This window comes from Erythranthe guttata, chromosome 8 (genome assembly GCF_056151865.1).
Source record: "Erythranthe guttata isolate IM_541 chromosome 8, IM_541, whole genome shotgun sequence".
NCBI lineage: Eukaryota > Viridiplantae > Streptophyta > Magnoliopsida > Lamiales > Phrymaceae > Erythranthe > Erythranthe guttata.
In genome coordinates, this window is record NC_142540.1 from 15,264,947 (window position 1) to 15,289,248 (window position 24,302).

The following is a 24,302-nucleotide window of genomic DNA, read 5'->3' on the forward strand; positions in this document are numbered from 1 at the left end:
ATACTATACGAGTTTCACTAATTTTTCCTTTGTCTCAAAGACAATTAACCCCCAAGTGGACAATACTTCATTAGTTGCCCGAGGTTCATTTTCTAACTCATAAATTATAAAATCAAAATCAAACTGTTGATTTCTTAGCTCTCTTTTATTGAGCGTTTGGTTATTTATCACTTTATAAATTACCACTTGATCTCATAGAAAGATATATCTTTAGCTAACCATTTACACTTAATAAAGTGCTTTAAATGTAGCTCATTGTCAATGTGGGATGGTGACTATTTTCACCTCCCTATACGTTAATCTCTCATTTACCTCAAGTCGTGTTTGAGAAATTAAACATACTAGATTTATCTAGTCAAAATGTAGATTTTTTTTCCATAACTTATCAAATGGAATCCACTTACATTGTTTGTCAAACTTGGGTCAAAATCCAATTTTTCAAACACATTTAATTTCAAAGATCGTACATTTATTTGCATCAAGAATGACTATCTTGAGCACTTTCGTACTTAGCATATTCAATAAATATGCATTTCAATATGTTCAACTTAGGTACTTTTACCTTAGTCAAAACACCCCCACATTTCTATGGTCCAAAACCTTTATGTGGTAAAGTAATGAGAAAGTGGTGAGCCATAATCTCCCCCACTAATTCTAGCTTACTCTAGAATTATCAACATGGCTTTCTTACTCATTAAGAGTTCGAGTACTTCATTTCTCAATACTTTCAACCGTGGTTGATAAGGACTAGCGATTTGATAAGTACAAAACTTGTCAAAAAAAGACTCCATATAATCCACGTCAATCACTTTGAATAACAATTTTTATTCATATACCATGATCATTCTCATTTAAATGCTTCTAAGGCCTCATCTTTGTTACTTAACAAGGATACATGATAAAATTTTGGTTAAATACCACAAAAGTAACAAATACTTTTCTCATAAATTGTACAATCTTTTAAATCACTAATGTGATTTAACTTTATACTCACTGTATTTATTTTATCTTAATAGAACACACTATAAGAAACTTCTCAAGATACTCAAATCAAGAAAGTTCTTATCAAAGTGTGACAGTTTGTACACAATTCAAATCTATAGTTTAGGAACTCCTACCGTTCACAATATAGAAATATTGATCAACAGTGCAACTGTCCAAAATAATCTCTCATATAGAGATCGTTTCACATTTTCCTTAAGAAAACAACCATTGTTGTTTACAAATGGATCAGATGTTCAACATCATACAATTCGATTTCATTCATTCATAAGGTATACTTATGTCTTATGAATACAATATCCAAAATTCAATACGATCCAATAGATCGATCATCTTAGATGTTCTTTTAGATAACAACTGGTCAAATATTTCTTTAGAAATTGAGCTTCTTGAGTTTCGATTGTATATCAATTTCAAACATCACATGCCTCTAATTGCACACACATACGAAATTATCATTTTAAAGATAAAAGTGCATCAACTTGATCTCAATATACTAACTAATAAGTTTAAGCATAATAATATCACAAATAGCATTATATATCATAACATTTGGAACTAATCATGAGCTTATAAATATACATATATGCACGTAATCATAATTACATAATTCCAAATATTCACATGCATCATATAATTTATGCATACAAAATACTTATATGTACATAAGCATTTCAAAATTAAGATGCAATAAATAATCCGTTCATACATACAATAATTCATTATCCGATTAAACATCAATATGCATGCTGAAAATCATTTATATTCATAGCATAGATATTCATGTAATTTAATCACGTAGTACAACATAATTTCCAATTTGTAAACGATATGCTTCAACAAACATATATAATACACTTCTAATTCTATGTACTCATTCATATAGACATCATATATTAACAATATAACATATCATAAAAAATATATATGTGTTATTTCATGTGTGCGAAAATACTAACATCTCATAATATTATGCACTAATTTAATTTAAATAATGCATACGAATTTCAGCAAAATCTCATGCATATATCAAGAGTAATCCAATTATCTCTAGAAATCAAACATTTAATAGCACTATTAGTAAATATACATGCTTCAAGCATAAAAACATTGAAAATTTATCATGCTCTCATAAATAATGTTATCACGCCAATTATAACATCAGTGTAATATTATTACGCAATAACTCTATCATGCAAAATAACCATGTTTCTATCTCATATAATACCATATTATTTATCATATAATATTATCACTTAATTGCATGAGATACAGTTTTATAAATGAAAAGGCGTACCCGAAATAATTATAAACGTGTCATTTCAAACTTTTGGGATGAATTTGAAATTCTCGCATAGAGAATGCATCGGTAGTTTTGGCAGCACTGAAAAACCTTAATCATATCTTTAGCATCCGATGTCCCATTTTGTTGATTCAATATGATCCGAATAGCCAACGAAATTTCCTACAACTTTTGTCTTTAAGTTTTCTGAGATTCGGACTGGATCATTATCAAATTAAGCCTCCAAGTCGAAGTATTTGTGCTGTATAAGATTGCACCTACAATGGAACCATGAAAATATTAAATAATATTCATGAATCAAGAATAATATAATGCCTCATCATATTTAAGGTATGATTCCATCATTATTCTTGGATTCAATCTTCTTTCACAAACAAAAATTCGTGCATTGAGTTGCATCGGTCACGAACGGTTGCATTATTCATGAAAATGTGTGTTGGCAGTTCTGGCACCCTTTCGTGTTTCCATCATAACTCCTCCATATGATCTTCGATTGGGATTATTTAACATGTTCTGGAAAGCCAACTTGATTTTCTACAACTTTTGTGAAATAGTACGTTTACAGATTCTGACCGTATCATCTCCGAAAAAGGGCTGGAACATAGATGTTGTGTTCTGTCCGAAAATTACATTTTCCTCCAATTTGATTTTGTAACTTCTTGGATTTTGGGCAGAATATCTTCTTCTCTATCTCGAACATACAACTAAAAAAATATTGTCTTAATTAACCATGTTTCTATCATGTAAAATAACCATGTTTCTATCTCATATAATACCATATTATTTATCATATAATATTATCACTTAATTGCATGAGATACAGTTTAGGTACTTCAACTTTAGCCAAACACCCCCACACTTTGACGTATTTATAAGATGGTTTCGACCCTTTCATAATTCATATGGTGTTTTATCCATCTTTTTATGAAGAATTTTATTTAAGATGTAATTTGCCGAGAGTATGGCGTCCCCCACGTGTTTTGGGGTAAACCCGAGCTAATTAGCATAGCGTTCATCATATCTTTAAGAGTTTGATTTTTTCGCTCGGCAACTCCATTAGATTGCGGTGAATATGGCGCTGTCGTTTGATGAATTATACCATTAGAGGCACAAAACTCATCAAAAGGAGCGACATATTCTCCTCCTCTATCACTTCGAATCATTTTGATCTTTTCCCCAAAAATTTGTTTCTAATTCTATAATCTCTTATATAGAAGATCATCTTAAGATCCTTAATGTATTGAATTTGCCCCGTGCAGTGCTCTCGGTTACGGCAATTGTCTCCCAAGATACAACGACTATTTCAGTTCCAACAAAGTAGCACAACAATTATTGGAACACGGCTAACGAAACGACGTTTAGGACTTTATAAGACACGAAGAAATGGACTTGATAAATGCAACAATATGCAATGATATGCTATGACGAGAAGTGAATTCAATTAATGTGTTGAATTCGATGTGAAAAAATGAATTAATCAAATGGTGGATTTTGGAATCTATTTATAGATTTTCAAAGGTTATGACCACAAGTCACAACTCTTAGGAAAATAATTACATGAAAAGGTATCACACATTTTCTCATTAACCACACACCTATTCAATTTAATAGGTGTTTAAACACCTCCATCTCTTTCAATGTGGCATTTCACTTTCTTTATTTTCCATTATTTATATTAAGTGATTTTATTAATTTCTCATTCATTTAATTTTGAGAAACTAAATTTAATCCACTTAAATAATCAACCAAAATTGAGTCTAACACTCAAAATTTCCAACACATAGTTGATTAACGTTTCAGCCTGCGCGAAATTCTCTACATGCGCCGTCCTTCGCCCGATCCACCAAAAAACCCTAAATATGCCTCCCCATCATCACCACACCGCCGCCACAACACACCATCACCACCTTACTTTGATATTATGACGGTTTTTTTATTACAAATAAATAAATAAAATCACAACTCGCACCACCAACCAAAGCAGAACCACGACCTATCAAAATGCGATTCCGGCGACAAATCGACAATTTTATCTCTTTTCGCCGCCGATGTAGTAATTGTGGCATTTGAATTCATAATCACTATCAAAATCAATTATAACGTTTGATGGGTGCTTCCTCTTCTTTCTTTCTCCATCTTCCAGCGATGGCGGCGGCAGCAGTGGAGAAGATTGCCAAAGAAAACAGAGAAGAAAAATAAAGGAAAACAGAGAAGAGAAAACAGAGACGAAAGAAAAAGGCTAGAAACGTAAAAGCGGCCGAATGAAAAGTTAAATATAAGATTAGGGTTTTGAAATAGTATGTACTTTTGGAATTATGAAAATATTATATGGGTGGAATATTAACTAAGGGGGTTTTCTCTAATTATTTTTAGGAGGGGTTGTTTCCTTAACTATATTTCCTATATGAGGGGGGTCTTGCTAATAATCCCAATATTTTATTGACTATTCTGGATTTTTTTTGGGCTTGACTAATAAAAAGAGATAGTAATTCAGAATTGTCGTCACTTCCCACATTTTTACAATTTCAGCCGCCACCACTAGTCTAATATAGTGATATGTTTATTTGTATGAACATAATATTGTTGTAACAAAATATTATAAGAAAAAAAAATTAAAGATATGGTTGACCTATAACCAACTCATCAACCAACCCACAAAGTTCAATGTCAATCAATATCTAACCCATTTTAGTTGTGTCAAAAATGATTTTCAGTATTTATCAAAGTTGATTAGTTGGGCTGGGTTAGTTTAGTGGTCGATAATCAACCAACTGAACCCACGGGCAGCCCTAATTTTGGTGGTTGTAATTGGAGTGGGGATCTGAGTTTATTCATAAAACTACAGAGGGGGAGGAATTTTCACCATAATTTGTAATTTTGTACGAGTTGAATTAATTTGTTACCTGGAATGAGTGTGGATTTTGCTAATTCACTAGGCCAAAACAGCTCACTTGCGACGTTTTTTTTTGGCGACGTTTGCGACGATTTTGACTAAAAAACGTCGCAAGATATCGGAAAATAAGATTTCGATGGAATATCTCGCGACGATAACAGTAATCGTCGCAATGTTTGCGACTAATGTCATTAAAACGTCACAAAGGAAAAAAAAAATAATAAAGCACTCTCGTAGCGACGTTTTTATATAAACGACGCATGAAAAATATTTTTTGCAATTTATTTTTTTTACTTTCGCGACGAATATGACGTATACGTCGCTAGTGCAATTGTGAAAAAAAAATTTATTGGGTTGGCGACGAATAATGATAAACGTAGCGTAATAAAGAGGAAATATTAAATAATATTTATTCTTAGCGACGAAAATAGTTTATTCGTCGCAAGTAAAATATTTTGTTAAAAGAATTGTAATTATTATTTGCGACGATAGTGTATTAATCGTCGCCAAAATAATTATTGAAAAAATCCCGCTTTTCTATAGCGACGTTTCCTACAAAAACGTCGTAAGTCTATTTATTTTTTTATTTTTTTTTGGTTTGCGACGAAAGAATTTAAAAACGTCGCTACGAGATTCGTTTAAATCAGACTTTGCGACGATTTGTTAGGAATCATCGCAAACAATTTAATTAGAAGGCAGGCCCTAATCCCCTTTTCCCCCATTTTCTCCGATTTCTTCTCGTTTCTCTCTCTTTCAATCTTCCCCTCCGTCGGCGCCCCCCCTCCGCCGGGTCCTCCCCCTCCGCCTCCGCCGCCGCCGTCTGCCGCTGCCGCTGCTCTCCTCTGCCCATCTCTCCGCCGCTGCTCTCCACCGTCAGCCCATCTCTCCGCCGCTGCTCTCCGCCGTCCGCCGCTACTCTCCGCCGTCCGCCGCTGCTCTCCGCCGTCAATACCTAGCCCTCGATCAACAACCCCAAAAAAGGTAACTTTCTTACCCTAATTTTTTTGTATTTAGTTGGTGGGATTATGGTCTTTTGATTGTAATTTTGTGCAAATTGTAATGCATGAAAAATCTGGATTGTGAAAGGATTTTGGAATCTTGTTATTTATTTATAAATATATGGCCATGAAATTGGAAAACTAAACTCAAATTATGTTACAAAAATAATTGAAATTTCATACTAGTACCAAAATTATGTTGAAAATTGGAATTTTTGTAATTTCATGACGAAATTCCCAAAAAATCGAGTTTCTAATGTAGTTCTATATGGAAAATATAGTGTGTGAAAAACAAAGAACTCAATTACTGTATAGTTCATTAACGAATACATAATTTAAATAACAAGGAAAAATCTAAAAACCGATCGAACAGTAAATGTCGTGCAAAGATTCTTATATTTCATCATTTTGATGCAATCAAATTTTATTCATGGCTCGTTCTGTTTTCATTCACTCGTCATCTATTAGTTAAATCAATAAATCAATATGCAACTCAGTATAAAACTACCCCTGAAAAATTAACTATCGAGAACCAAGACTCACATAAGTCTTCAAATACTAAATAATTAACTATAATATCACCTTCTACTATTAGACTTCAAGATTATAAATACTGAAGCTACAGACCACTATCAGGAATAGCAAATAAATGAATCCCGAATATTGCGAATTTCAGAATTAAACATAAATTTTTCGTATATGTTCAACTTTAATTTAGTTTTAGTTTTTCTATATAATCTTCACTTAATAGAATTTTTTTTTTTTAATTTAAAGCCCTCGCTATTTCTAGGTATACTTGCTAAATAAAGAATGCCAAAAGATAGGAGTTGGGTTTTGTTAGACGATCGTCGTTTGGAAATATTTCAAAAGGGTTGTGTGGAATTTATGGATTTTGCTTTTGCTAACTGTGACGCTGATAGTAAAATAAGATGTCCATGTAGAGATTGTAAGTGTCGTAAGTGGGGGGATCGTGAATTTGTGCATAAGCACTTACTTTGGAGGGGTTGGGATAAACTTTATGGGCAACGTCGATGGACTTTGCATCAAGAGTCTGAAGAAGATTACAATGACGATGAAACGAACAATACTAATGTTGTAGAAGTTCCCGAAGTTGCAGTTGTAAATGAATATGACGGTATTTGCGTTGATGTTGGTCATAACATGGATGATTTATTGCATACATGTTTTAATCAAGGTCAACAAGATCCGCTTGAAGAACCCACCCCAGAAACCGATGATTTCCGTAAACTCATTGAAGAGTGGTGCATCCCCGTTTATGATGGATGTCGTGTATATACTAAACTTTCATTTATCATGGAGTCTTACAAAATTAAATCTCGGGGCAAGATGAGTGATAATACATTTACTGAGACACTTCAGTTAATGAGGAAGCTTAATTTTTTAAATATACCTGAAACTTTTTATGAAGTTAAGAAGCTCATCGGTAAATTGGGGTGTGGTTATGTCAAAATTGATGCATGTGAAAATGACTGCATGTTGTTTTGGAAGGATGATTTGAACTTAAATGCATGCAAAGTGTGTAATGCTTCAAGATGGAAGAATCCCGTAGAAAACCAACCGAGTTCTTCAAGCGCTCAACGCAAAAGGGTACTTACTTACTCCCTCTATCTTATATTATTTGTTTTCTTAGAGTGTTTTTCTTGCCCCCAATTATTTGTCATTTTAGATTCCAATGAAACAAAAATTGTATTATCTCAATTTTACCCTTTATCGCTCATAATTAATTAGTTGTAAAACAATTAATATAAAGAATATTTTAGAGATTTTCTATATTTTTTACTATAATTTACACACATTTATTGATCTTTTTAATATGTGCTCAACGACCTAAAACGTCATTTAAATTGAGACGGAGAGAGTTCAATAAAATTTAATCGTCACAATTGAACAATAACTCGATTTAGTGTGCAAATATATTACTCCCATTTTATTTGTCGTTTTGAGTTGATGCAAACATATTAAAAAGACTAATAAATGTGCATGGATTCTGAAAAAATCATAATCAAATGACTAAAACACCACTTTCCTCAATTGCTTCACCTAATTTAACTAACCGTAATAAGGGCAAATATGAAAAGGACAAATATGCAAAATATTTATAATTGATGCTTCATTGGAAATCCAAAGTAAACTTTTTTTTTTTTTAATCTCTAGAAATAGAACAATAATACCCATACTGTAATCTTTTTTTTTTTTTTATGGATACCCATACTGTAATCTATGAAGCACTTTATTAATGAAAGTTGATTGTTGTTTTCTAAAAAAAAAAAAAAAGGAAAGAAGAGAGAGAAGATTATTGAACACAAATAGAACATTTGGCCCTACAATTCAATTAAGTGGGCCTTCATTAAGGTAACCCTTTTTTTCTCTTCCTCTTTACATGTAAATGATATAAATGTACCAGCTATATGTTTAGTTTTAAATAATATATGAATCAATTCAACATTATTTTAGTGTACATAAAGGTCCATGCATAGGAAAAGGGCAGGATATGCCTCTCTTCCTCCTCCTAGCCCGCCTATTGAGTTGATCTTCTTTTATTTTCCTTTTTTTTCTTTTTGTTAAAACATATTCATTTTTTTTTTATCCAAATATACTGACGCAGGACAGAAGCACAATAAATGACTAATTACAACGAATTAATTCTATAGAATAAAATAACAGTTGGAATCCACCGAAAACTCTAGAATCCACTATAAAATAGAGAAAATACTAAAGATTTTATTAAAATTCGTAATTCTCTGAAAATAAAGTCATAAGGGAACTATTTATACTAATAAAACTGAAAACACTAATCAAACTGGGAAAATACTAAAAATTACCATAAATAAAAAAACGAGTTAGAGACTGATTCTCGCATATCACGTAATTTTGGGAACAACCCAATTTATGGAATCCTAATCCAATTTTTCTATATTTTGATGTTAATTTTATAAAATTGGCCTAAAATAGCAAAAACGAACTTTTAGGAGTCTAAACGACGTTGAATTGTTCATTGGGCCGTTTCACTTTAGATAACGTTCGTTTCGCACTCAAATACAATTCGAGTTCGTAGAAAACCCGTTATTTTTCCGTAATTTCTTTCGTTAGTTCCACCAATTTCCATTAATAATCCTTCTCCGAATTAAATAGTTATTTTACAGTTCTAACTTCTAATCCAATTTGACGGTTTGCATCAATCTCCTCTTCTTCAAAAGACCTTGACCTCGGGATATGATCATAATATAACGATGCGTGTTTATTTGCAAACAACTTCAACTGCTCCACCAATCTCCCCGACACAAAAATCTCGCTTACAAAATCTTCATCCAAACGAGGCATTAGAAAAATTGGCTTCTTAATTGAAAATTTCAATGGCTCACCAATTTTCCGATACAAGAACTTCACATCAAACACTATCTACAATTAGATCACATACTTCCACACAGTACAATTGTTCCTTCTCTTCTCATGCACCTTCCTTTTCTTAAATAAATTTTGCAATTTCAAATTCTTCCTCAAATTTCTTTTTAACAACCTCTAGCTATAAACTCGTCGACTTCCTCTTCAACCTTGCTTACGCTCTCTCCTACCCCGTTGACACTCTCTTCAACCTCGTTGACTCTCCCTTTAACTTCGTCGACGTTCGCATTGATTTCGTTAATGTCATCGTTAATAATACGTACACTAATTTTAACTTTTGCATCAACAATTTCTCCTTTGACTTTGTCAACCGCACGTCATGAATTCATGATCCTCTACCAAAGTGGGAGGTTGAATAAAGAACGGAGTATCTTGTGCCTCCTTAAATTTGATAGCAGGTGGAACATCTTCGATTTTCCTAAAATAACAAAAAAAGGCAACGACAATATTATTATATTTTTGGTTATTATTTTTTCATTTTGTTCGATTTGTTAACAAGTCAACATAATTATATTACTGTCGTTGACAGTAAAATAACTGTAAACACAATAATATTAGTGTCAACCACACCAATATTATTATTTTTTTGGGTTTTTTTTTTTATTTTGTTTGAGTTATTGACGGAGTAACGTAATAATATTATTGTCAATTATTGTAATATTACTGTAAACACAATAATATTATTGTGGTTGACGGTTTGTTAGAGTAATATTACTGTAAATCACAATAATATTAATTCTTTTGGCTTTTTATTATGTTTACCTTTGTTGAACGGTCAACATATTAATATCAATGTTTTGAAAACCAGACCGAACCGGCCGGTTCGACCGGTTTAACCGCGAACCGGTAGCTAGTCAGGTCCGATTCAACCCCAAAACCCGGAAACGCCAAAAAACCGGGTCAGTCGACTATGAACCGGAAATTTTCAGGTCGAACCGGTGAAAACCGACCCCAAAAACCAGGTTTGGGCCAAAAAGAAAATTAAGAGAGAGAGTGGAAGAAAGAAGTTGAAATCTCCACGATTCTCTTCATAGTTTGGGTCGCTAAAGGATCTTCTAGAGAAGATTAAATGTAGATCTTGGTGGTGAGGAGTAGAAGAGGAAAGAAAAGAAAATCAAACAAAAGAATGAAAGGAATTTTTTGGACAGCAACACAAACCGAAGAAGAATAGGCAAAAATGGGCGGCAGAAGGAAAGATAACGATGAGACAGTCACAAATTTAGGGTTTGCAATTATATTTAATAATTTATATAGAAGTCTTATTTGAATATTTAGTGTTATTTATTTACTTAATTGTTTTACGTTTAATATTACTATCTGAAAGGCACATATGTGATATACGAGATGGAATTATTAATTTACTGATTGGAATTTTTGCATGTATTACTTTGAAACAAACATATTATTTTTTTCTCTTTGTATTTCAATTTTATTGTGATTGATTAGTGAATTAAAATATATTGTTCCGAGTAATATTTATGATGAATGTAGTGTTTGAATGTATATTGTATAATAATTAATTTTAAATTTATATATAAATATTTAAAAAATAAAATTATGTAAAAACCCGGTTGAACCCCGGTTGAACCGGTTCAACCGTAACCCAGTTGGTTACCCGGTTCAATGTTCGGTCCGGTTTTAAAAAAACATTGATTAATATTACTCTAATATACAATAATAATTATTTTTTTTGTGTTAATAATACTGTGCTAGAGATTAATATAACAATATTACTGTGTTAAACTGTAGTATAGTTAATTTTACTGTGTTTAACATATATATATATATATATATATATATATATATATATATATATATATATATATATATATATATATATATATATATATATATATATATATATATATATATATATATATATATATATATATATATATATATATGGGTCTATTTGACAAAACTCCACCATTCAATTTTGACTTCGTAATAAATCTTTTTTTTTTTTAATTGATATTTGTTATAAATCCAATTTACTCATATTATCCAAAATGCCCCTATTTACTATTAGTCAAAGTTACCATATTATATTATTATGGAAAATCATTAAAAAAATTAAATATGCAAATCCCTTATTTCTCTCCACTATCTCACTCCACCCCATATTCTCTATCTCCCTATCTCATGCACGCAAATTTAATTTTAGTGTTTTTCCATTTTTTTTAATTTCTTTAATAGGTTTTTTTTTATTTCAAAATTTAAGCCAAAATTTTGTTATTTTTCTATTTTTTTTTTTTTAATTTTATTTCAGTTTTTTAAATCGTTCATATTTTATATAAAAAAAATTCCCTACATAATAATCGAAAACCATTAAATTTATCGAAAAGTTCTATGAAAATAAAGTAAAAATTACTATAAAATAAGCATAATTCACCTTAATATTAATGTAATCCCACTATTAAATTAGTGTAACTCACTGCTAAATTAGTGTAATTCACTACATGTTCATCGAAAACCACTATTAAATTAGTGAAATCCACTAAATTTTTTTCCACCCAGGTTACAAAAATTAAAATCCACTATATACTCATCGGAAACTACTACAAATTTATCAAAAACCATTGTAAAATTACTCTAAAAATCACTGTAAAATAACGTAATCCACTTTACATTAACATAATCCACTGTGTGAAAACCACTATGTATAAACAACTATATAAATATGAAAACCACTATGTATAAACAACATATAACATGAAAACCAATCTATATAAACACTATATAAACATGAAAACCATGTATAGATATCTATATCTGATATGCTAAATCCCACACCAATTTTACCAAATCATACACACAATTGAGAATTTTTCTCTCTCTAAAATCTTATCTTCTCCTTCCCCACCCTTCTTTTTTCCTAACTTTTTTCACAATATCACACACTAAAAACGTCCAAATCATTCCAAGTTCGAATTTGAGAAAAATCTTCATGTGTTCAATTACTAAAATAAAGTTGGAATTTGAGAAAAAAATTGAATTGATATGAATTTAAATAATTAAAAAGGGATAATGAAATTGAAAAATATTAAATAAACCTAGACTCACTTTTTATGATCATTCACGTGAAAGATTAACGAATTTTGAGTGACTTGGAAAAAATCATCATAAAAAAAAAAAGTTACAGAGAATATAAGTAGAGAGATTTTTTTTTAATTTATATGTGGGATTTAGTAAATTTTAGTGTGGGATTTAGCATGCCCCTATCTATATAAACTTGAAAACCACTATTTACAAACAACTATATAAATATGAAAACCACTCTGTATACTTTCCAAAATCCACTATAAAACCACTATGTATACTTATTAATGTGTAAGAACCTAACCCCCTCTAGAAATCCAAGTAAAGGCATGAGATTGAACAATCTTATTCTTTTGCTTTCCATGTTACAAATATTTAACACCATAAAAAATTAGAATAATACATATTTAACCAATTTTCTGTCATGGACGAATCCGCAATCCACCACCAACACGAGTCACTTTTCTTCTTGTAGTTGAGTCCTAATCATCAATAAAAAACACTCGTAATATGAAACCTAAATTTAAAGAAAAACATTAATAATATATAAAAATTATTGTGTGGTTAAACATAAAATGAAAAAAACAGGTACATATCAATATAAATCATGATCGTCGATCCAAAGAAACGGCACTCATCTAATCCATTAATTGCCAAATTCGGCTGCAGCCAACGGTTGTTGTCAAATTTCAATAACAAGGGTCACTGTATCAATTTGAACAAGAAAAAAATTTAATTTATAAGAATTAATAGTCTTTTTTCACAATATCTTATTAATAAAAGGAAGGTTGTTCTGGTGAAACCCTAGGGTTTTTTTTCCCGCTCATTTTATGGCTACATTTGTCATTTAATTATTTTTTACTTTTATTATTTATTATTTCAATTTTCATTTAAACTAATTACGTATCTTTTAATGATATATTATTGTGTGATGAATTCTTTTATACCATTTATTTATTTAATTTTTTTATTATTTCAATTTTCATTTAAACTAATTTTAATGATATTTTAATTCTAAACTAATTACGTTTTTCAAGGAATTATCCTGATTTTCTGGCTACATTTGTCATTTAATTATTTTTTACTTTTATTATTTATTTCTTACTTTTATTATTTTATTATTTCAATTTTCATTTAAACTAATTACGTATCTTTTAATGATATATTATTGTGTGATGAATTCTTTTATACCATTTATTTATTTTATTATTTTTTTATTTCATTTTTCATTTAAACTAATTTTAATGATATTTTAATTCTAAACTAATTACGTTTTTTTCAAGGAATTATCTAGATTTTTCTCCCACACCAAATCTGGGTATCTTTTATTATTTTATTATTTTCATTTTATTAATCTTATTAATAAAAGGAATTTTATTAATAAAAGGAAGGTTGCATTGGTAAACCCTAGGGCAATTTTTTCCGCTTATTTGAATTTTACAATTATCAATTACTTTTATTATTTTATTTTATTTTATTTAGTAAATTAAGAATCAAGATCAAATTTTTAAATCAATCCCCTTCTTTTATCATTACGTATTCTACCTCATCCTCCTTTTTTTTTTTTGGAAATGTCTTCAATCTCAAATTTTCCGTATTTAATTTGATCCGATAAGATCCATTCGTGATTTGGTATTTTTGGTAATCACATTATCCGATTTGTGTGATTTGTTGATTAATCGCAAAAGATCGGGATATGATGAGTTTGTTCACATTATCCGATTTGTGTGATTTGTTGATTAATCGCAAAAGAAACGGGATATGATGAGTTTGTTAATGTTTATATATCTGAAGTTCTATGTATCATTTAATGTGTTCAATTTTCTTTTTTTTTTTTTTTTTTTTCTCTCCATTCCAAAAACCCTAGGGGCAGGGGATTGTTCTACAGCCGTAAATATCATCACCATTAGTCGGAGTAATTTGGATTCAGGAAATTTGTAATTCAATAATTTGAATTCGTGTAATTGCAGATTTTTTTGTCTTTCCATATATAATGTTGATTAATCTTTCAAGGTGTAATCAAGGAGACCGATGAACCTACTCACTTTTTGTCATATTGAAAGTAAGTTCAGAGATAAAATCTTCAATTTCTTCTATTTTTTTACGACGGACACTGTTACTTAAATTCGTTGTATTGGATTCGTTGATGAATTATGTGATAATTTTAAATGAAATCCTTTTAATTTATATTGTTATGCTTAATCAGTGAAAATTAGGTAGGCCGAGGAAGCTACTATTGGTTCTTCATATTGTTTTATCTGTTGCAATATTATGCTTCCAACTTTGATTATTGTGTGCAGTTCGTTTAGCAATTATTTGTTCAACGGGCGATTTCTGGCAACAATCCAAATTCTACATAATATTACAATTTCCCCCCTTAAGCTTTGCCCTTAGTTTATAGATAGCTAGAACCACTTCAATGGTAGATAATAATTTATCAAACTTTAAAGGCAAAACCTGTAATTCTATAAATTTTTTTATTTATTTTCCATTTTATCCAACTGTCCGACTACTAAATGTCCGTTTATTGAAATATAAAACATGTCATTTTATTGTCGATTACCACTCCTTTGCACTTCTATTCAATGTTTATTTTTTGTTCTTATTCTATTATCATGTTCTTCATTCTTTCTTCTTCTTAGTAGAGCATTTTGAAAGACAAAAACCTGTACAATAACATCCCTACATACGTAAAGAAAAATATCGACCACAAGGTACGTATTGTTTTCTTAGTTTATTGTTTGTTAAACTCTCTCCAAATCTAATTTTATACCCTCTTGGAATTTAAATTTTAATGTGAAATTGTCGGTATTTTTTCCATTAAGGATTTATTTGTTTCACTATTATTATTTGTTGGTGGATTAAACTATTTAAGTGCTTGCAAATCAAAATTTGGGGGATAGAGAGTTTAGGGAATCAAAACTTTTCCAGTTAGTTATGTTTATTCGCATGAAATTTAACCAATATTTGTATCCTTTATGAACAATGTTCTTCTGAAAATTCTTTTATTTATGTATTGAGAGTTTCCTTCAAAGAAAAGATGTGTATCGTTTCATTTGTAATTTCTTAACAACTAAACGTAAAAATTAATTTAATTTCGTCATTTGCATCATTAATGTCTACCTATACTAAATATTTTTTTCATGCGTTTGTGTTTTTTTATAAAAGATTGATGAAGATTAAAGAATGCTAGCTAGCTGACAGCAGTTTGTAAGGTTCCCACAACTAGCAAGTGTTAGGGTTATACACTCAATGTATTTCTCCAAAGTTGTGGCGTATAACCAAGCATCTCAGTCAAATGGTAATATGTTTTCAATATATTTATGTATCTTTTATTCTGGACATCTAATATGTTTACAAAAATTACATTTCAGTTTTATGAATAAGAATATTTTTAATTCATTTTTTTTTTGTATTCTTAAGTTTTCTGGCCTGGTTGACATAATAATAATATCACTGCACTAAGTCATATACAAAATATTTAAAGAAACTTTGAAAATCTCGAATCGTGTACATTTTTCATTAATTATATTAAATATTTTTTTTCCATATATTTTTATTTTTATGTGTTTCTTTTTAAATAATCTCTAAAAATACAAAAAATTCGTGCATCACAAATCTAAAGTTAGTTTTGTGTTTACAGTTAAGCATTTCATTTAAATGGTCATATGTTAAGTCTATAAAGCTAACTTAAGTCAACTCCCATACTCCAATCCAGTAGCATTTGAAACTGTACAACATTTTGTTATTAATTATTTTGAATGTTGACTAGGTTTATGAGATTCTACACCCGGTTAAATACACCATATAGTTTTAAACCGTACATCTACATAAATAACTATCCACTAAGCGCACATACATATGGACGTGTGTGTTATTATATGTAGATCTACGGTTGAAAACTACATGGTGTAATTCACTAGGTGTAGGTTCTACAAAAATTCAACCCCTAAAAATTATATTGGTAGTGATAGGGACTACAAGTGTACAACCAAGTGATTGTTACTGTGTTAATTTTATTAGATGCATTGAATTGTTCGTTGCATGCTGGGAAAATAATCGACAATATAATTATGCAATATTTTTTTTGCTTATTATGATGTATCATGAAATTTTGACTAGAAAAGTTCTTTATTTCCATTTTTTTATGGTCTTTCTGCAATTAATAATATAAACTATTCTAATCTTGACACCTTAAATTTATGATATAAACGAAATATTATTTTGCATTAATTTTGTTCTAATCCCGTGCATCGCACGGGTGAAATTACTAGTTTTTATCAAATAAGAACATTCCCCACAAACCCTATAACCATTGAAAAGATGATTGAAAGGGAAAAAAAAAATTACCTTTTTTCTACAACCGCATAGATATCATTCGACGACGATGAAGAGTGATGAAATAGGGGGGGGGAGAGGGGGGGGCTGGGGCGGCATCAGGTGGGGCTGGGGCGGCGCTGGTGGGGGGCTGGGGTGGCGCCGATGGGGGCTGGGGTGTCCTCGGGTGGAGACTGGGGTTGGGGCTATTGGGAGAAAAGAAGGGTTGAACGGAAGGAGAGATGCAACGATGAATAGGAAAAAAAAGGAGAAAATAAAATTTAGAGAGAAAAAAAAAATTGTGGAGCGGAATTTGTGGGTGTGATTGAGAATGTGATCTCAAGGAAGTTAAATTCTAAGATACGTTATAATAAGGTAAGGATATAATTGTGATACTTAATTAACTTTTAAGTTCGCTAGAGTACAATTTTTTCGAACGAATGTGAATATATGATTGCCACAAACAAATTACTGAAATCAATTAAAATTACACAATAATATTTATTGAATAAACACATGAAATTACTGAATTCAATCAAAATTACAAATCATTTATTGAATATATATAAACATGAAAACTAATTGAGAAAAGGATAGATCTCATATCTAATATTACAACTCCCGCCAACAACTCTCCCACCTTGTTTCCCTCCACAGCAACTCGGTAGCTCACTCACTGCGCCGTCGAGACACTTCTTGCAATCATCTCTCGACAAATCTCTACTGCATTGAACCATTCCGTATATTTTCGATTCAATCCCGATATCCGTTTCCCCATGCGCATACATTTTACTCGTTCGAGAAGCATTCGTCGACAGATTTCCGATCAACTCTCTCGTCTTCTGGTTAAACAGCTCGGCGTTCGTGCTCACGTTGTTCAAGTTCCACATGTAGAATTTGTTCCGATTATCGATCGTGCCGTGAAAATTGACGTCGGAGTATTTCAAGTAGCAGTTGTCGTACCAAATGACGGCCCCTTTGAGGTTGGGGCAAATCTTGGTGACCTGGCTGCTTGCCTCGACGACGCATGTTTTGCAGTCATTGGTCGAGACGTCGCCGCGGCAGAGGGAGAGCCCGTAAGCCCGGTCGTTGTACTGACCCGATGATCCGAACCCGAACCCGGTTGGAGGGGTCTTGAAATAGAGATCACCTAAGAGTTTGTTAAGGTTTCTCTCATAAAGACTGTTGGTGGTGAAGTTTTGAGTGCTGGAACATATGCTGAAAAGTGGGGATGCTGAAAGGGCTGTTTGGATGAGAAGAGAATTTATTGAGATTATTAGAATTGGAAGAATGAATGAATAAGCCATGTTTGTTTGAGTTGATGATTTTTTTTTTATGATTTTACAATTGGTGTGGATATGTATTTATAGTGCAATAATTAAATATGAAGTTGATAAGGTCTTTTTGCAGATGAAAATGCTGACTTTTTCAATGTGACTTTGCATCTAAATTAGTTGACAATATAGAAGTATTCAAGATTTAAATTTTTAGTTCTACTCAAGGGAAATCGGAATGGAATATTCCAATCTAAAACTATCCGAACTTGGAACATTATTTTCATTATGATTTCCGGAGACCCGACTTTCAATTTTTCCGAATTCATTTGGAACATAATCTTAATGGTATATTAAATTACTGGAATTTTTTATTTTCGATCCGATTTTAGGCTTATATATTTTTGATTGTTTTTTAAAATATATAATATGATTTTATGATATATTTTATAATTCTATAATATAACTTATGTTATATTATATATGAAAAATATATAAATACTGAAAGGTCAAGTAAATTAAAATCTTTGAAAATATTAATTGGTATCAGAAAGTCTCTTATATTTTTTCTTATTAGAAAATCTCTATTTCAATTTGTTGTTTGTAGTGGTTGTATTTATTTTGTCTCTTTTGATTCTTCCATTTTCCTATAAAATTTCGAATGAAAAATATTGTGAATTTTTTCATTATATCTGAATTTGGAACAAGAGATTATAAAAACTAATGAAATTTTCAAAATTCCGCTGATTATGAGGCGTTCTGGAATCGGAATGAGTTTTTGCATTCCTATTTTTCTGGAACAGAAATTGGAAGCCATTTTTTACTTTCTGGAGAAAAACTTTTCTGAGTCATTTCGTCCGATTTCCATCCTTAGGCTCGTTTGTTTGCTACTATTAGGTTAGATTAACTAAGCAGTAGGAGATAGCAAGATGTTTGGTTGGTAGAATTCGACATTACTCAAGTCCGCTGCTACTACGGACCACCCCCCCCCCCCCCCCCCCCCCAATTAATTTTGAAGGGGATGAATGGGAAATTACTAGTTTATCCTCAAAATAATAATTTAATTTTATTATGTAAAAGACTTTATAGACAAGTTACATATAATAGCAGAATTTTTAATAAATTTAACACAACATGTAATCCAAAGAAACAAACATATTATTAACTAATTAATTAATTAACGAGTAGGGAATTAATCCAATCTAATCTAATATAATTCGATCTAATCCAATATAGGTAAGTAAACGAGGCCTTATTCTACTCTATATAACTTGAGATCAAGCCTTTGACTTGATTTCTTCTAAAGGACATTAAAGATGCGATCATGTGTTAGATTTTTATGACCTTTTCCATGTGAAGTTGCAAACCATTCAAATGCAAATATTTACTTTTTTACCCCTTTTACTTTTTGTCCCAAAGTTTAAAATTCTTATTTAATTTTGGAATGTTCTTATCACAAGATTCTAGGTCTAAAAGAATTTTCTCTAAAAATAATACGTCACTAAATGACTTATAACATGGCATAATTTGTAAGGACAATAGTTGCCTCATTAAATAATAATTAATTCTAAAATCATTTGGACAAGGAAGTAGGCAGCCAACTGATTTACGGCTAAATCGTTTGAAAATGTTGACTTTTTCCATGTGATGTTGCACAGTTGCACCTAAGTTGTTGGAAGTATTCAAGATCTTAATTTAAATTTTTAGTTCTACTATAAATAACTACATATCCAAAACAAAACCTATGACTTAATTTCTTCTAGATGACATTATTAAAGATGTAACCGGGAGTTGAACTTTTATGACTTTTTCCATGTGAAGTTGCAAACCATTCAAATCAAGATTTTGACTTCTTCTTTTTGTCCCAAAGTTGTCTTTTATTTTGGAATGTTCTTATCATAAGATTTTACTTCTAAACTCATTTGCTCATAGGCCACTCACTATATTACTAATGTGATATCATTGGGCCTGCATGGCTGTAGCTCAACTGGTTCCGGAGGTGGTAAGTTGGTGCAAGGTTCTAGGATCGGATCCTGGCAGTCGCAGTGTGGGAATTTCAACTTCGATGATGGTTGGTTCCTTGTGGGCACCAGATCCGGATCCGCTACCTTAACGGACCGTTGAGTTACCATTATTTACATTCCTCCATCAAATACTTATCGGGCCAAGGGATGGGGGCCCTAGGGGCGAGGGATTTCGCCTTTTGGTGCAATGTGATATCATTGGCCCTACTACTATTTCTAAGGACAATTTTGTAAATACATATAGAAATTCTAATGTTTCGACTCTCATAAAATAATGTTTTTAAAATCGAACTAGACATTGGATTAGGCAACTAGCTAACTGATTTACGGTTAAACCGGTTCAACCGAGTTCAGCTAGGTTTTTTCTTCTTCTTATTAATTCTAAGTAAATTTAAAGTGATTTTCTTGTAAAAATACATTTAATAAATATATTAAAGGTTAAACATCAGTTTAATTTAGACCCTCTAATTAATATCTTTAATCATCAACATAACAAAAATAAAAGGAGTCAAACAAATTTTACAGTATCTTATATACGAAAGGAGTATACAAAAGGAGTTAACGCTAGGGTAATCCTAATGGTATACTGCTCGATTGAAGCCGATTTTGATTGATTTGTTTCGGTAATACTAATAGAGAAAGACCGAATAATTGAAACTATAACATAATCTTTAAGCATTCGTGCTTCTATATAATTTTTTTTTTAGAGTCAAAAAAACTTCATTTATAAAGCCAATTCGGCAGAAATAATAGAACGGATACTATCTGATAATATTAATATGTCATAAGTTTCTTTTTTCGATAATCTTGCTATCTCGTGCGCCGCCTTATTGCCTTCCCGAGCAATATGCTGGGCTCTGAACACCATTAGCGTGGAACCTATTCGAATAATATCACTAACAATCGTGCCGTAGTCTGCGTTGCAATTTGATTCTCCGACAGCGGCGATGACAACACTAGCGTGAACTAACTATTTTATTTGCCTTTAACCTCAGACAAATAACCCCTTTTAAGTCGAGGTATCATTGTCTAACGTCAAAAACAAGATTTAAAGAATAAATTAAATAAATTAATTAATTAAAAAAAAAAACCAGAAACAGCAATTCCCAGTATTATTAAGGAATTGCGTGTTCTATTTATCGTTTTCAATCTCATAAAACCACGAAAACTAAACTAGAACGATCTCTTGGGACGATTGTCTTTGACTTCCGGCCCTTCAAAAAATACAGATCAAAATATGCATTAAACCACCACCGTAGATTAATAAACAAGAAGAGTATACAAAGAATCAAACTAACCTCAATCACAGTGGTTTCTTTAGCTGGTCGAGCGGTCCCTCCTACCGCGAGGCATATATACCATAGATTGCCCTATCAAAAAAATGAAATGTATCCAGTAAGGTCTCGTTTGGTTGCCATTAATCAAGATTAGATGTTGGCTAGTGGAATCATCGTATAACGACAAGGGGTTCAAATATACAATTTACGCATACCTTTATGCCTAAAAAAAATTGTGTATCCACAAAAGAAAGAAAGATGAATCGACTTGGCTTAGAAAGGCCTTGTTTCACCGCCGGTTTCAAAGTCACATGCTTCACCGGCCTTCACAAATCTACCTTTAACACGCTTTCTGATATCGGCTCTTGCTTTACGCGAAGCGTATCTTATTTGCTTACCAAACCTACATTTTTACAAATGCGCTGATTCATTCACAGAATCGACACAACAATCACCACTATAAAGCCCGACGCAAACAACTTTTACACATTAAAAAAAAAAAAAGGAAATTCGAACATACCGATCCTTGAAGTAGATATTTCATAAGAAAATTATTCGATTTTTAAAACAAGAAAAGGGAGAGTGAGTAAATTACATACGTACGGGTCTTCTTCTTCTCATTGTATCGCATCTTGGCTTTATCCCTAGCATGTGGGCAACTAGGTTCGAAATTAGAGTCCCACGAAGAATCGCCTGTGAGAAATAAAGGTGACAAACCACAATCTTGATATTCAGAAGTGCTAGTAGTACTTTCCCTTGTGATGTTAGATAGGGCTAACGGCATGCTTGTAGGGACTTGTCCATTATTTGCATATCCAACCCCAACGTTCGGGTTCATAATCATGCAGTTATTTTGAGGTTGAAAAGCAATGCATTCTTGTTGTACGGATGATGATGCCTACACATAAACACAACTTCATTTTATAATGGTAAATTACAACGAACCCCTGAGGCATGGTCAAATTACGAAAACCCTCCTCCTGTATAGGTAATTACTACCACCCTCTCAACTATAAATCTTCTTACACGTCCACCCTTGCGGTTTCAAAATTAGTGGAATCGTCGAGATTATATGGAATATTATCACTTTTGTACCCGTTTTATCCAATTCTAACTCCACATTTTGAAGCAAGATGATCATAATATGTGTTTTTTGACTTGTATATATCAGATTGTCGTGCATCAGAAACTGTATTGTTGCACAAAACGAGTACAAACTAGGCGCACCCCTGTAGAGTATATTTTCCACTAAAAACATAAATCACTACATTACAATGCATGCATATCCACAGTGAAGCCAGGATTTTAAGTCTGCAGGGCCGGATTCATTAATTAAATGTGCTACTAACATGAGTTTTTCTTAATTTTTATATAAAATTTAGGGATTTGACGAATATTAGGATGGTGGTGGCCCCCTTGACCTTATGCTGGCTCCATCATTGCAGTGTGATATGATGTTGATCCTCTAATAGAAAGATGAAAAAGAAGATAAATCTACGAAGGTGTTAATTACAAGGGTTAGAAACGAACCTCCAAAGCAGCGGTGTCGATGAGAGGTGTATTAGATTCCGTGACGGATAAGGTATTATTATTATTATTATTATTATTGTTGTTATTATCGGTAAGTAGTCCGTCGATTACTCCACCATCGTCGTTGGTCGGAAATCGGGGCTGATTCGGCAAACTATCGAATATTTCATAGTCGAAGGTAAGGCTAATGTCATCACCTATATCCACATTCCCACATAGAAACTCATTCTCTTGAACCCCAATATCCTTCACCACATGACTATCAATATCAATAATACCACTCTGGATTGACAAAATACACACAGTGAACGTGTACGATAAATCAATACATATCAATTATTAAATTTAGAGAGAGAATAGACTGAAATAAATTCACCTTTTGAGGCAAGAACGGCACGTGATCTCCGTTAAACGGCGTCGTCCATTTCTGATCCCCGCAGAGAGACGGCGGCGATGGTGGGAGAGACATTGGCATCATTTTCACACGTGCGGCCATATCGTGGAGTGTGTTATTCGTCATCATTCCGCCCGACAAAGAAGAAGAAGAAGAAGAAGAAGGCCAACCCACGGCCCGAGAATCAAGATTGTAAGAAGGCCGGAATTTGAAGAAATCGGGAAGAGGGGGGCAACCGCCGCCGTCCAAGTCCAAGTCGAGACGGTGGTTGTCAAAGCAACAGGAGCATGCGGCGGTGTCATGCGGCGGCGCGTGAGAGAGAGAATCGTTATGGGGTAGGGTTTGGGAGATGTCCCAGGAGGAGAGAGGAGAGCGAAAGTGTTTGACGGATAAGGAGTTGGCTAAGTGGATAACACCGTCGCACTGCAAACAGAGACGAGCTCTGTCTGAAGGGCAGTACACTACTGCTCTCATCACCCTACAAAATTCACACATCGCCGCCGGCACAGGCAGCTCACCCATTTTTTTTTTTTTCTTTTTTTTTTTTTTTTTGTGTTTTCTTGAATTAATAATGCCAACAAATAAATCGAATTCCTTAAATGAACAAAAACAATATTATAATTAATATTCTAAGGAATGATTAAAAGAATCTCAACCACTAGCAAAGAACTGATGATTTCTAGAAAACCCAAAAAAAAAAAAAGAAAAAAAAAAAAAGAAGAGAGGTTTTTGGAGTCTGTGTTTCTCTGCTCCTTTCTGTGTGTAGTGAGTGAGGTTCATTTTCTTTTTATTCACGTTCAGTAGTACGAGGTCCTGGGTTTTCGCCAC

At 32.1% G+C, this 24,302-nt stretch overlaps 2 protein-coding genes across 8 annotated transcripts; both read right to left on the minus strand.

Annotated features, from left to right (window-relative positions):
- Window positions 1-17,500: 17,500 nt before the first annotated feature.
- LOC105951574 (antimicrobial ginkbilobin-2-like protein) lies at window positions 17,501-18,304 on the minus strand. Its single transcript, XM_012975029.2, has one exon. The coding sequence runs from the start codon at window positions 18,280-18,282 to the stop codon at window positions 17,554-17,556; it is 729 nt and encodes a 242-aa protein (XP_012830483.1). The 5' UTR covers window positions 18,283-18,304; the 3' UTR covers window positions 17,501-17,553.
- Window positions 18,305-21,232: 2,928 nt separating this feature from the next.
- On the minus strand, window positions 21,233-24,241 carry LOC105951238 (putative zinc finger protein CONSTANS-LIKE 11). 7 transcript variants are annotated; one of them, XM_088821948.1, is made up of 6 exons: window positions 23,457-24,241; window positions 23,081-23,362; window positions 22,150-22,448; window positions 21,766-21,953; window positions 21,572-21,643; window positions 21,233-21,487 (listed from the first exon to the last, which is right to left on the minus strand). In XM_088821948.1, exons 1-4 carry the CDS (start codon window positions 23,994-23,996, stop codon window positions 21,824-21,826), a joined length of 1,251 nt encoding a protein of 416 aa, XP_088678074.1. In that variant the 5' UTR covers window positions 23,997-24,241; the 3' UTR covers window positions 21,233-21,487; window positions 21,572-21,643; window positions 21,766-21,823. The 7 variants fall into 7 exon arrangements, with proteins under 7 accessions (XP_088678074.1, XP_088678078.1, XP_088678075.1 ...); XM_088821952.1 differs by having other exon boundaries at window positions 22,154-22,448; window positions 23,081-23,326; window positions 23,457-24,234; XM_088821949.1 differs by having other exon boundaries at window positions 23,081-23,326; window positions 23,457-24,234.
- Between the last annotated feature and the right edge of the window lie 61 nt (window positions 24,242-24,302).